This window comes from Nerophis ophidion, linkage group LG11 (assembly GCF_033978795.1).
Source record: "Nerophis ophidion isolate RoL-2023_Sa linkage group LG11, RoL_Noph_v1.0, whole genome shotgun sequence".
Classification (NCBI taxonomy): Eukaryota; Metazoa; Chordata; class Actinopteri; order Syngnathiformes; family Syngnathidae; genus Nerophis; species Nerophis ophidion.
In genome coordinates this window covers 44,786,536-44,800,578 of record NC_084621.1, presented here as the reverse complement: position 1 = coordinate 44,800,578, position 14,043 = coordinate 44,786,536, and the positions used below count along the sequence as shown (strand labels likewise).

Sequence of the window (14,043 nt, the reverse complement as noted above, 5' to 3'; positions counted from 1 at the left end):
ACACAAGTCACCGACATGCATATAACGATGTTAAAACCTCTATCGTCGACCCTATCAATATCATTGATATCGTAGATCTATTTTAAACACACAGCATGGAAAATCACAACCTGAAGACCGTTTGGTGCAATATATAGATATTTCTTTTATTTTTCCCAATGACTGCAAATTTGGCTGTGTGTGAAATTTGCAGGGCACTTGATCCATTCGGTACCGGTCGATATCCCTCATCTTTATCCACCGATTCAAATTGCAAGAACATCATGAAAAATGTAAGAAAAGAAACAGAGAGTAAAAAAAAATGAAAGGACAACAACGGCGGTTGTCAACAATAAATAAGAGGCGCTTGTCCTTGTGGAGAGAAACCTCATCCAGAGTCTCATACGATTAAAAAATAGAACTTCAGTGCATTCCCTGTGACGGCTTTCTGCTGCTCCTTCAATAAATCATCCATCTGACTCTTGGTTACCCTGGAATTAAAGCGACAGTATTAAGAATGAAAACACCGAATATAAATCGACACAAATATAAAATTTCACAGCCTTCTCATGTTCTATCTGTACTGTACAGCTCAATACACAAACCTGGACAGAAAAGGCACAACTACAATTGGAGTATAATACTGGGGGGAAAAAAAAGATTTTTTTTCTAAGATGTAATATTTTGGTCATTTACAAATGTTTATATTACCTTTACACATATTCCAACAGACAGTAAGATTACCAGTATCGATACTTTATATTCATATATCATTTTTTATATACATTTACAGAAATGTTCACAAAGAAAAAAAAGTGCAATTTTTTTATGACAAACCTGAATATTGCCAAACATTTAAGTTAACAATTGTATTGAAAACGGTATAAAAAAAAAAGAAAGCAAAAAAGACGTTATTAGGTGCTCTGGTCTTTTCTAGCCACCTGCTCACTTCCGCAAGGTGGCTCCTCCCCCTCGTGGGCGGAGCTTCGCGAGCTGCCATATTGCTTTGAGTCCGTCCGTTCCAGTTCCGAAGTCGGCACGTTGCCGCCGCGCGGTCCTGATTGGCTGCCTTCTGAGCGCTCGCCTCCCGGAGCCCGACTCCCTTGAGGTCCTGGGGTCCCGCCCCAGTATGAGTCAAACCTGGCTGGTGAGGGCCCCTCCGTGGAAGGAGACATGGGGGACGAGGGGGTGGAAGGGTTGGAGCGTGGCCTGGCTTGTACCATTTGGATCCCCCCGATGGGAATCATCAGATAAGGGACCTTGGCCTGCTGGGAGTGCATTGGAAGATGGCTGAAGATGTTGTCCGCTGCAGCCGCTGGGTGGCCGACGTAGGCCTCGCATGTGGAGAGACGGAATGCAGGCGGAAACAGGAGGGGTTGTCCTGGTCCTGCAGTACCGCCTTTGTCCTGCGGGGGGAGCGCATCGTTCATTATTGTGACTGATGCCAGACAAAGTTCAAGTTGAGTTCAAGTACCAATGATTGTCACACACACACTAGCTGTGGTGAAATTATTCTCTGCATTTCACCCGTCACCCTTGATCAGTCCATGGGAGGTGAGGGGATCAGTGAGCAGCAGCGGTGGCCGCGCCCGGGAATCATTTTTGGTGATATAACTCCCAATTCCAACCCTTGATGCTGAGTGCCAAGCAGGGGAGGTAATGGGTCCAATTTTTATAGTCTTTGGTATGACTCGGCCGGGGTTTGAGCTCACGACCTGCCGATCTCCGGGCGGACACTAACCGAGGGGTCACCAACGTGGTGCCCGCGGGCACCAGGTAGCCCTAAAGACCAGATGAGTAGCCCGCTGGCCAGTTCTAAAAATACCTCAAATAGCGGCACTTACCAATGAGCTGCCTCTATTTTTTTTATTGTATTTATTTACTAGCGAGCTGGTCTCGCTTCGCTTGACATTTTTCATTCTAAGGGAGACAAAACTAATAGAATTTGAAAATCCAAGAAAATATTTTAAAGACTTGGTCTTCACTTGTTTGAATAAATTCATTTATTTTTTTACTTTGCTTCTTTTAACTTTCAGAAAGACAATTTTAGAGAAAAAAAAATACAACCTTAAAAATGATATTAAGATTTTTAAACACATATACCTTTTAAATTCCTTCCTCTTCTTTCCTGAAAATTTAAATCAATGTTCAAGTAAACTGTTTTTAAAGAATAATATTCTTTATTATTAAGAATAATACATGTATTTATTATTCTTTAATAATAATAATATTAAAGAATAATAAATACATTTCAATTTAATTCTTCATTTTAGCTTCTGTTTTTTCGACGAAGAATATTTGTGAAATATTTCTTTAAACTTATCATGATTAAAATAAAATAAAAATATTCAGGCAAATCTAGAAAATCTTTAGAATCAAATTTAAATCTTATTTCAAAGTCTTTTGAATTTCTTTAAAAAAAATTCTGTAAAATCTAGAAGAATTAATGATTTGTCTGTTAGAAATATAGCTTGGTCCAATTTGTTATATATTCTAACAAAATGCAGATTAGATTTTAACCTATTTAAAACATGTCATCAAAATTTTAAAATTAATCTTAATCAGGAAAAATGACTAATGATGTTCCATAAATAATTTTTTTTTTTTTTTCAAAAAGATTTGATTAGCTAGTTTTTCTCTTCTTTTTTGGGTTGAATTTTGAATTTTAAAAAGTCGAAATTGAAGATAAACTGTTTGAAAATTAAATTTTCTTTTTTTTCCTGTTTTCTCCTCTTTTAAACCGTTCAGTTAAGTGTTTTTTTCATCATTTATTCTCTACAAAAAACCTTCCGTAAAAGGAAATAAAATGCACGACGGAAAGACAGACAGAAATACCCAATTATTATATATACATATATATATATATTTATTTATTAAGGGTAAATATTTATTTATTAAGGGTAAATTGGGCAAATTGGATATTTCTGGCAATTTATTTAAGTGTGTATCAAACTGGTAGCCCTTCGCATTAATCAGTACCCAAGAAGTAGCTGTTGGTTTCAAAAAGGTTGGTGACCCCTGCTCTAACCACGAGGCCACTGAGCAGACAAGCGTTCATTCGTACAAGTTTGTAAACACAGATTGTCGCGATGCTCATTCAAACCACGCCAAAGCATTTGAGAAGACTTTTTTATTAGCAATGCCGACTGAGCAAAGTGGCAGGGTTTACGTGGTAGAGATGTTGAAGTATGATGATGATCTCTCATGGGCTCTCATTTGCATACCTGCCAACCCTCCTGATTTTTCCGGGAGACTCCCGAATTTCAGAGCCCCTTCCGAAAATCTCCCGGGTCAACCATTTTCCCAAATTTTTCCCGATTTCCACCCGAACAACAATATTGGGGGTGTGCCTTAAAGGCACTGCCTTAAGCGTCCTCTACATCAGTGGTTCTCAAATGGGGGTACGCGGACCCCTGGGGGTACTTAAAGGTATGCCAAGGGGTACGTGAGATTATTTTTTAATATTCTAAAAATAGCAATAATTCAAAAATCCTTTATAAATATATTTATTGAATAATACTTCAACAAAATATGAATGTAAGTTCATAAACTGTGAAAAGAAATGCAACAATGCAATATTCAGTGTTGACAGCTACATTTTTTTGTGGACATGTTCCATAAATATTGATGTTAAAGATTTATTATTTTGTGAAGAAATGTTGGATCTCTATTACAATCCCCAAAGAGGGCAATTTAAGTTGATTACTTCTATGTGTAGAAATCTTTATTCATGATTGAATCACTTGTTTATTTTTCAACAAGTTTTTAGTTATGTATTTGTTTCCAAATAGTTCACGAAAGACCAATACAAATGAGCAATATTTTGCATTGTTATAAAATTTAGTAAATCAGAAACTGAGGACATAGTGCTGTATTTTACTTCTTTATCTCTTGTTTTCAACCAAAAATGTTTTGATCTGATTAGGGGGTACTTGAATTAAAAGAATGTTCACAGGGGGTACATCACTAAAAAAAGGTTGAGAACCACTGCTCTACATCCTGTCGTCGCGTCCGTTTTTCCTCCATACAAACAGCGTCCCGGCCTAATCAGATAATACATGCGGTATTTACAGACACACAAAAGTGAATGCAAGCATATTTGGTCAACAGCCATACAGTTCACACTCAGGGTGGCCATATAAACAACTTTAACTTTGTTACAAATATGCGCCACACTGTGAATCCACACAAAACAAGAATGACAAACACATTTCGGAAGAACATCCACACCGTAACACAACAGACACAACAGAGCAAATATCCAGAATCCCTTGCAGCACTAACTCTTCCGGGACGCTACAATATACACCCCCCCACCACCAAACCATGACACCCCCACCCTCCCCCAACCCCGCTCTCCCCCCTCATCTCCCGAATTCGGAGGTCTCAAGGTTGCCAAGTATGCTCATTTGCCAACAAAAATGACTGCCATGGATCTCCGTCAAGAGTTCACACATGCTCTCAATCGATGTTTAAGATGGATTAATATTTTCAAGCGTAAAACACACACGTGTGCGATAGGGAGTGAACGATTATCAGCGCCGACATTTGCCATTTTGATATACAGTACAGGCCAAAGGTTTGGACACACCTTCTCATTCAATGAGTTTTTTTTATTTTCATGACTACTTTATTTACATTGTAGATTGTCAATGAAGGCATCAACACTATGAATGAATACGTGAAGTTATGTACTTCACAAAAAACGGTGAAACAACTGAAAACATGTTTTATATTGTATTTTCTTCAAAATAGCCACCCTTTGCGCTGATTACATTTTCGAACACTCTTGGCATTCTCTCGATGAGCTTCAAGATGTAGTCACCTGTAATGGTTTTCACTTTACAGGTGTGCTTGAATCTCATCGAGAGAATGCCAAGAGTGTACAAAGCAGTAATCAGAGCAAAGGGTGGCTATTTTGAAGAAACTAGAACATAAAACATGTTTTCCAGTTATTTCACCTTTTTTTACCCCACATGTGTTAATTTATAGTGTTGATGCCTTCAGTGACAATCTACAAAGTAAGTAGCCCTGAAAATAAAGAAAACTAATTGAATGAGTAGAAGGTGTGTCTAAACTTTACCCTGTATTGTATGTCTATCGGCCGATATGTTTTATTACAACTACAACAGGAGATACAATATAGATAGTTAGAAAGATAGATAGTACTTTATTGATTCCTTCAGGATAGTTCCCTTAGGAAAATTAAAATTCCAGCAGCAGTGTACAGAATTAGGATAACATTTAAAAAGTAAATAATAGGGGTATAAATGGAAACAAAATAGAAACATATTACAATAAGAATAAAGACAAAAAGCAACAATGGGAATACAAATATAACAGTAAAATAAGAATGTAACAAGAGAAACTAGGCAGTTGTGACCATGTTAGGAAAAAGTATTGCACTATTATTGTTTTGCATCCCCTGTCATCCTCGTAGATTACAAAGAACTTCCTGAAAAAGATGCAGCAAACTCAGGCATTTTCGTCCGCAACAGTCACAAAAAAAAGCAAAATCCTCGAGGGACTGATTGGTGCCACCGACATGCTTAGTTCTCCAAATCCTCCAATCAGATGTATCTAACGTCAACTCTTAGACTACCTAAGGACGTCATATTTGTATGGCATCTGCAAATTGCTATGATATGCTGTGATGCGTCAAACCAGTGATAATCCCTTATTGTGTGATAAATGTATTGTGGAGGTTGCGTCCTTGCAGTCCCACTGTCAGACACGGCACCGGAGCCAAGCATGTCGGTTTAATAAGGTTTTAATGACACAGTTGTCAACAAAAGTTTTCTCTCCTAATAGAACGTGACTTTTCAACCACGTCTGTAACCTCCTCCTCCTCCTGCTCCCGGCCGCTTACTGTTAAGGACAACAGATGATTATATTAACACCTACCACCTGTGAAATCTAATCACCTGCCAGCTGTGTCTCGCCGTCAGCACTATCACGCCCTCGTCTGATGGCGCTCTGTCCTCAGCACCACGGACAGAGGTGGTGACTTTTCCTCCTGCAGGCAGCGCTGACTACACCTCCCTCCACTTGTATTTATAATTTGTACACAAATAAAACCACAAGAAGTTCACGGTCATGAAAGAAGTGCCTAAAATCAACGGGTTTCCCATTTCGATATTGACAACAGTCCGATATCAGCTAAAACAATGCAAGTATCGGCTTGCACAAAGATGTCCGATACAAGCAGTCATGCTGTGTGTTTACCTGTGCAAAAATGAACAGTCAGTTAACATTTAAATGTCCTCCAATAAGCACACAAATTTTGTCTTTTCTCGTATTTTTAGTCATATTTTATTTTAAGTTATTTACAAAAGGTAATCAGGGGAGGGCGATAGACTACAGTGGCAATTGCTGTGGGACTGCAATGGAAGCTCAGCTTCCTCTAAAATATAAAAAAAAAATGGTCAAATATGTATTTTTATGTTTCCATTTCATTGACTTATATGCGCTACAATGCGTTCAACTTTTGTTCAGAATCAGCTACTATCTCTAACTTTCCTCTCGTTCATTGTGGTAGCGTCACAGTGCATTCAACTGTGTTGAAGCTGAGCGTCCATTGACTTCAACGGGGGAGCATAGAGTGTGTTGTTCCTCTGCAGCCGAACTAGACCAGTGGTTCTCAACCTTTTTTCAGCGATGTACCCCCTGTGAATATTTTTTTAATTCAAGTACCCCCTATTCAGAGCAATGCATTTTTGGTTGAAAAAAAGAGATGAAGAACTAAAACACAGCACTATGTCATCAGTTTCTGATTTATTAAATTGTATAACAGTGCAAAATATTGCTCATTTGTGGTGGTCTTTCTTGAAATATTTGGAAAAATATATATAACATTAACTAAAAACTTGTTGAAAAATAAACAAGTGATTCAATTACAAATAAAGATTTCTACACATAGAAGTAATCATCAACTTAAAGTGCCCTCTTTGGGGATTGTAATAGAGATCCACCTGGATTCATGAACTTAATTCTAAACATTTCTTCACAAAAAAATAAATCTTTTACAACAATATTTATGGAACATGTCAACAAAAAATCTAGCTGTCAACACTGAATATTGCATTGTTGCATTTCTTTTCAGTTTATGAACTTACATTCATATTTTGTTGAAGTATTATTCAATAAATATATTTACAAAAGGATTTTTGAATTGTTGCTATTTTTAGAATAATTTAAAAAAATATCACGTACCCCTTGTCATACCTTTAAGTACCCCCAGGGGTACGCGTACCCCCATTTGAGAACCACTGAACTAGACAATCACTGGATAAATGCTCGGATTTGCAACAAGAAGTGAGCGTGGCCTCGTCTGCCTTGGACCCTGAGCTTCTTGATGATGATTGGATGATCTGTCTGAGGCTGCCTTTTTGATTGACAGTAAAATGAGCCAATCAGCGATCTCGAAATATAAACCACTGCCAGGGCATTTTTCAAGTTTCATTCTGTTGTTTCGTATTAATATGGAGGATTTTATAACTCCACTAAGTGATGTTTTCTTTGTTAAATCTAGGATCTTTATACATTGTACTCATGTTTGGAGAGTAGCTGAAAATAAGCTTCCTATACTAGAAAGACCTGCAGCCGTCAATGATAGGCTACTAGGAGCTAGCAGCTAAACAACAGCTAAGCACACAATAGCACACAAGCTAAACATACATAATACGTGTTTTTAATTGGACAACAATGCAGCATTTGTAAATATAAACAAGTATCAAATAGTTACAGTTCCATATTAGTCACACATACAAAGTCTCTAAGGCAGAAGCCTATTAGAAAGTATCCAGTAACAAAAGGGTCCGCATCATTTAATTATATAAATTATCGTGACCACTAGATGTCACCAAAACACAAAGTAATAAATAAATGATAAATGGGTTGTACAAGTATAGCGCTTTTCTACCTTCAAGGTACTCAAAGTGCTTTGACACTACTTCCACATTTAGCCATTCACACACTGATGGAGGGAGCTGCCATGCAAGGAGCTAACCAGCACCCATCAGGAGCAAGGGTGAAGTGTCTTGCTCAGGACACAACGGACGTGACGAGTTTGGTACTAGGTGGGGATTGAACCAGGGACCCTCGGGTTGCGCATGGCCACTCTTCCACTGCGCCACGCCATCCCTAAGGTTAGTGTTCATGTACCCACCATTTTTCTGAAAAATGTTCATTGATCAAACCTTTTTCTAACATTCCACACTACAAAATAATAAAATTACGTTCTAGGATTCCTGCTGAACTCGTAACGAATCAATACCAATATTGGCCAATACTCAGTGCTCCAAAATCTGTATAGGATCAGAAGTGAAATCAATAGGTTTTTACACGGACTCAGGTAGTTGGTACGGTAGATTCTGTGATTATCTTATCTTACTTTACAATGCAGAGGACATCATTCTGATTTACTTTCTGATGCTGACGTTTGCAATGTCTACTTTTTTTGTTAAAAAAATAAATCAAAAAAAGCAATAGCGGTCGGTCACTGTTCACATAACAGTAAATACAGTGTGAGTCACTGTTGGAGCTGTTTGTCCATGAATTGATTTGTGCAGCAGTCATTCAAACAAACAAATGCCTTTCTGACAGTTTGGTTGTCTGCACCGCAGCCTAATTTGGTTAGCATTTACAGTGTGGCTGTGCTGCATGAATTCCATAAATAGTATAACGTTGTCGCTGCAGAACAAGTAACTTGCCACCAAACTCAACATAGAAACCTATGTATTGCATCTGCTTTGGTACAGGTTTTGCGCCACAGTCGCTTTTATAACCCGTTTTTGAATCCGTCTGCAGGATGTTCGTTTGTGAATGCTTTCCCAGATTGCAAATGAAACCACGCCTCACCCTCTCCAAATATATCTGATTTTTTTTTTAATGCACTGTGTTTAAATATAAATCTTTAAAACGTCACTGCTATTTTTCTTCAACACAAAATATATTGTTTCACCTGGTCTCAACATTAGGTACACTTGCACACTCGCTGATTGATTGAGACTGCATAAAAAAAGTTGTCCCTATCACTGCATGTTGCACATGATCCACAATGCCACAATAAGATAACAATAATACTTAATCCTACCTTTTTTTGTCTTGTTGAAGGCTTAAAGGGGAACTGCACTTTTTGGGAATTTTGCCTATCGTTCTGAATCATTAAGAAAGACATGACGACGGATGGATTTTTTTTTTAAAGCGTTTCAAATATTAAATAAATGTAAATAAAAGTCCACTTACAGAGAATCAAACGGGAGCTCCACTATTTCACTCATAAAATTGAATAAATAACCATTCAAAAAGCACCAACAATCATCCATTTCCATGTCATGACTTGATTATTAACGAAGTATTAGTGGTTTTGTTAATATAAGCGCTAATGCAGACAAACTGTTTATAGCGGCGACGTAATCACTTCCGTGTGTCCCTACGTTTACATCATCCAGTTGTCTGCTGCTTCCTTGCAATCTTGCTTGTGGAAGTTTATTGTAGAGAATAAATCACATGGACAGAAAAAATCTGAGTAGGTATTCCGACAAGTTGGGACATTTTGACACCCAATTTAGACACAGAAACGGCAAGAACAACACGAAAAAACGCTTGGGTCCACTCCCCTTTTTCCGCGAGGATTATGAGTCATTCTTAATCTAAATGGGACTATATGAACATCCTAGCATTCTAATGACAGCCGCAGACATTGTGCAGTAAGGGATGTTTTATTATGTCTGCAGTGAGTAATAATCGGTGATGAAGGAAAAAACAAACGTAATGCACCGCGTTTGCTAAAAATGATCAAAATATGTAAATAATGAATGTTATTAGGATGTTCCCGTTACGACATTAGATGTATACTTACATCATGTATATACAACCTTAACAGAGGTGTTTGGATATTTTCTTAAGGTAGAAATAAACAGCTCCCATAGGCTCCATTGTAAGCAGTTCTCAACCTTTTTTCATTGATATACCCCCTGTGAACATTTTTTTGAATTCAAGTACCCCCTAATCGGAGCAAAGCATTTTTGGTTGAAAAAAGAGATAAATAAGTAAAATACAGCTCTATGTAATCAGTTCCTGATTTATTAAATTGCATAACAGTGCAACATATTGCTCATTTGTAGTGGTCTTTCTTGAACTATTTTGAAAAAAGATATAAAAATAACTAAAAACTTGTTAAAAAATAAACAAGTGATTCAATTATAAATATAAAGATTTTTACACATAGAAGTAATCATCAACTTAAAGTGCCCTCTTTGGGGATTGTAATAGAGATCCATCTGGATTCATCAACTTCATTCTAAACATTTCTTCACAAAAAAAGAAATCTTTAACATCAATATTTATGGAACATGTCCACAAAAAATCTAACTGTCAACTTGTATTTTTTTCTTCACAGTTTATGAACTTACATTCATATTTTGTTGAAGTATTATTCAATAAATATATTTATAAAGGATTTTTGAATTGTTGCTATTTTTAGAATATTTTTAAAACATCACACATACCCCTTGGCATACTTTCAAGTACCCCCAGGGGTACGCGTACCAAAATTTGAGAACAAGAACTGTCAAAGGTTTCCAGATGAATTTTCACCTCAATGACACAAATGGAGGAGGAATGCTGATTTCGGGGGTCAAAAATTGAAAAATAATAAACAGGCATATCCTGGGCAGCTGTATTAGGGCCTGTGTCAAATACAAGCTGATAAGGAAGCCGGGTAAACAGGGGAGTTGTGTGAATGTGTGTGTATGTGTGTTCTTATATTTCTACCCTTCTTGAAACATTAACTAAGAATAGTACCTTCAATATAAGGACCGGTGAACAAGTTAGGAACGAAATCATGGTCCCAATAGAGAAAACCATTGCATCTGATACAGAATGTCTCATTTGCACCCCCTGGTGGGGAAATCTATCAAAATGAGGGTGGTCCCAAGAAGGAGGGATTTTTCAAATTGGCTGTGTGTCGGTTTTAAAATTGCTCCCCCTCTGGTCAACATATGAATCAACAAGTGTGTGTAAAAATTTGAAGTGCTCCCCTTCTGGCCAACATATGTAATAACAAGTGTGTGTAAGAAATTGAAATGCGCCCCCTTTGGACAAAATTAATAAAAATAATAAAATAAATATGTATATAGAGAAATACTGTGATAATTAAAGATAGTGAATATTAAAAACCCATTAGAAACAAAAAAAATTAAAATAGAATTAACTAAAAGCTGACCTTTTTTATATTTGCATAGTATGTATATATTATTAATGTTGTAAATATAAATCTTTATATATCTTGAAAGGGTGGTCTTAAAGAGGTAGGTTTTTTTCGGAGGTCTTAAGAATGTAATAAATACAATAAATACAAGAATGTGTGTGTGTGTGTGTGTGTGTGTGTGTGTGTGTGTGTGTGTGTGTGTGTGTGTGTGTGTGTGAATTAACTGTTTGTGGTTCGCTTTACTACAACTCTTCCGTGAGGATTTGGAAGATCTTGTAAAAGTCTGCACGACAGAGTCTCAACAGAACGGGGTTGGGGATTGCCGGACTGCGGTTGGTGGCGCCATTCTGTGGTGGTGCCTTGCGGCTACCGTTCCGCATGCATGGTCTTACAGCCGTGCAGCAAATGGAAACTTGACTGGACGTAACTTCCGGAAAAAAGTGTGAGCTTGTCTGCTCTCATTGTCACCTTTGTAGTAACAATGCAACCTACAGCATATGAACAAAGATCGACCCAATCTCAAATAGACACTTTGAAACCACTACTTGAGGTAATATATGAAAAGGGACTTACCACTTTCATGTAGCTACTCCTCGTATTGAGGTGTTCCCAGGGAAGACATCCAAGCGTCCTCTGCTTTGCTCCAACCGGCATAAGCGGCGTCCTAGCTTGCGATAGCCTGTAGCAGCCTGACAAGATGGGACGGAGAGGAAAGACGGGTCTGACGGGAGAGGGTCCTCTTTCAGGGGACGGCGACACTTGCCGGCTGGGTGAGGGTAGCTCTGTCCTCGGGGACAGACTGTGGACGGGTGAGGACAGCTCAAGGCGTGGAGAGATACTGTGACAGGGGGAACAGCTCTCACTGCTGGGGGAGAAAGTTCTCGGCGACGCCTTCCAGCTCCGTCGGGAGAACAGGGCTCTCCTGCTGCCCGGTGAGGCGGCACGTCTGCTGTGCCAAGTCCCCCTTTGGGACGTTTCTAGGCCGGGACTGGGGATGAGACCCGCGGGCTCCGGCTCCGGAGTACACTGCCGAGAGCGCCCGCTGCATTTGGAACGGGCCCCCGTCGATGCGTGTGTGTCGGATGAACAGGAGGAAGGAGGGTCGTCGTGCGATCCCTCTTCCTCGTCTTCGTCATCGTCATCGTCGTTGTCATCATCGTCCTCAGACTCCTCGACATTGGAAGACCGGTGTTCTTCATGCTCCTCTGAGTAACAGGCATGCTCCTCGTGGGCTGCTGAAGAACATAAACATGCTTTCAGTTTCACTAATCCAATGTATTCAATTGCAAGCACAGGCTCAATGAGATATTGTTTACATTTTATATACAAGTGGGGCAAAAAAGTATTTAGTTAGCCACCGATTGTGCAAGTTCTCCCACTTAAAATGATGACAGAGGTCTGTAATTTTCATCATAGGTACACTTCAACTGTGAGAGACAGAATGTGAAAAAACTATTATGTGGACGCTGTATCGATCCACTGCGGTGAAGAAAGAGCTGTGCCGGAAGGCAAAGCTCTCAATTTACCGGTCAATCTGCGTTCCCATCCTCACATATGGTCATGAGCTTTGGGTTATGACCGAAAGGACGAGATCACGAGTACAAGCGGCCGAAATGCGTTTCCTCCGCCGGGTGGCTGCGCCCTCCCTTAGAGATCGGGTGAGAAACTCTGTCATCTGGGAGGAGCTCAAAGTAAAGCCGCTGCTCCTCCAAATCGAGAGAAGCCAGATGAGGTAGTTTGGGCATCTGGTCAGGATGCCACCCGTAGAAGGCCACGGGGAAGACCCAGGACACGTTGGGAAGACTATGTCTCCTGGCTGGCCTGGGAACGCCTCGGGATTCCCCGGGAAGAGCTGGACTAAGTGGCTGGGGAGAGGAAAGCCTGGGCTTCCCTGCTTAGGCTGCTGCCCCCGCGAACCGACCTCTGATAAGCGGGAGAAGATGGATAGATGGATGGATCTCTGATAAAATTCACAGTAGATCAACTTGAGGCAAAAACACATTTTCTAATCAAACTTGTGATGTCTCGCTTGTTTAGTGAGGAAGTGTTATACATGTAGATTGAAATCATCATAGGTCCCTTTTAATAGCGGTCGTCTGGCCTGTTGTCTGTCCCACTTTCATAACAGCAGGTACATTCTCTTCAAGCTCCGTATTGCCTCCTAACTGGACAGGTGGACACACCCGAAGTGTTGATGATGTATTGCTAACAGTTCTTACCCGCCACCCAACACAGCCACGCTATAAATAGCCTACACTTGAAAAGGCCGGAACGGGAATGAAAAGCAACACGCTTATTCACAAACTATATATCAGGAGTGAATGAATGACGTTTCAACGCCGCGTCCTTGAATGTGATGAGTGTCGTCTGTCAGCGAAGAAGACATGGCGGCGCGAGGAAGATCATGAGCTCCTCGCTGCTAAAGCAGCTGCCATTGTGCATGGAAACAAGTGCACCGTGCAGGGCTCTTCTCGCTTCATTATTTATATTGAACTTTTTTCTTATGCAAGGGCAAAAGGTTGGGGAATAGTACATGGCGGTTGCATAAGCTGTCAGTGCCGAGCAGCTACACTTCTTCACAGTCAGTCGCGTAACAGCGTTTCTCCTTCCTTTCAAATACCTGTTTCCTCGCTCTCCGGCTCATCCGCCGACGCTTCAGACACTCCCATTGCCTGGCACTTTTTCCCATGAGCTTTTGACTTCATGTGTTTGGTAAGGTTCCCTGCGAAGGAACATGAAAAGCACATTAAAACTCGCCTCCCTTCTTCCTCAGGGCAAGGAAAAACTAGGACGTTTTCCAACAACACAGATAAACATGAGACGGGCATCATTTAACAAGACACACAAAAAAA

The 14,043-nt window shown here is 39.6% G+C and overlaps 1 protein-coding gene across 3 annotated transcripts in view; it reads right to left on the bottom strand.

The window, feature by feature from the left end:
• Window positions 1–120: 120 nt before the first annotated feature.
• LOC133562159 (transcription factor HIVEP3) overlaps window positions 121–14,043 on the bottom strand; it is a 166,403-nt gene continuing 152,480 nt past the window's right edge. For 2 of the 3 annotated variants that reach the window (XM_061916083.1, XM_061916082.1), the window contains 3 exons: window positions 13,812–13,913; window positions 11,765–12,426; window positions 121–1,385 (listed from right to left, as the gene is read on the bottom strand). In XM_061916083.1, coding sequence (XP_061772067.1) covers window positions 894–1,385; window positions 11,765–12,426; window positions 13,812–13,913 — 1,256 coding nt within the window. In that variant the 3' untranslated portion in view covers window positions 121–893. The remainder of the gene's footprint in view (window positions 1,386–11,764; window positions 12,427–13,811; window positions 13,914–14,043) is intronic. The other variant, XM_061916084.1, reaches the window with a different exon arrangement.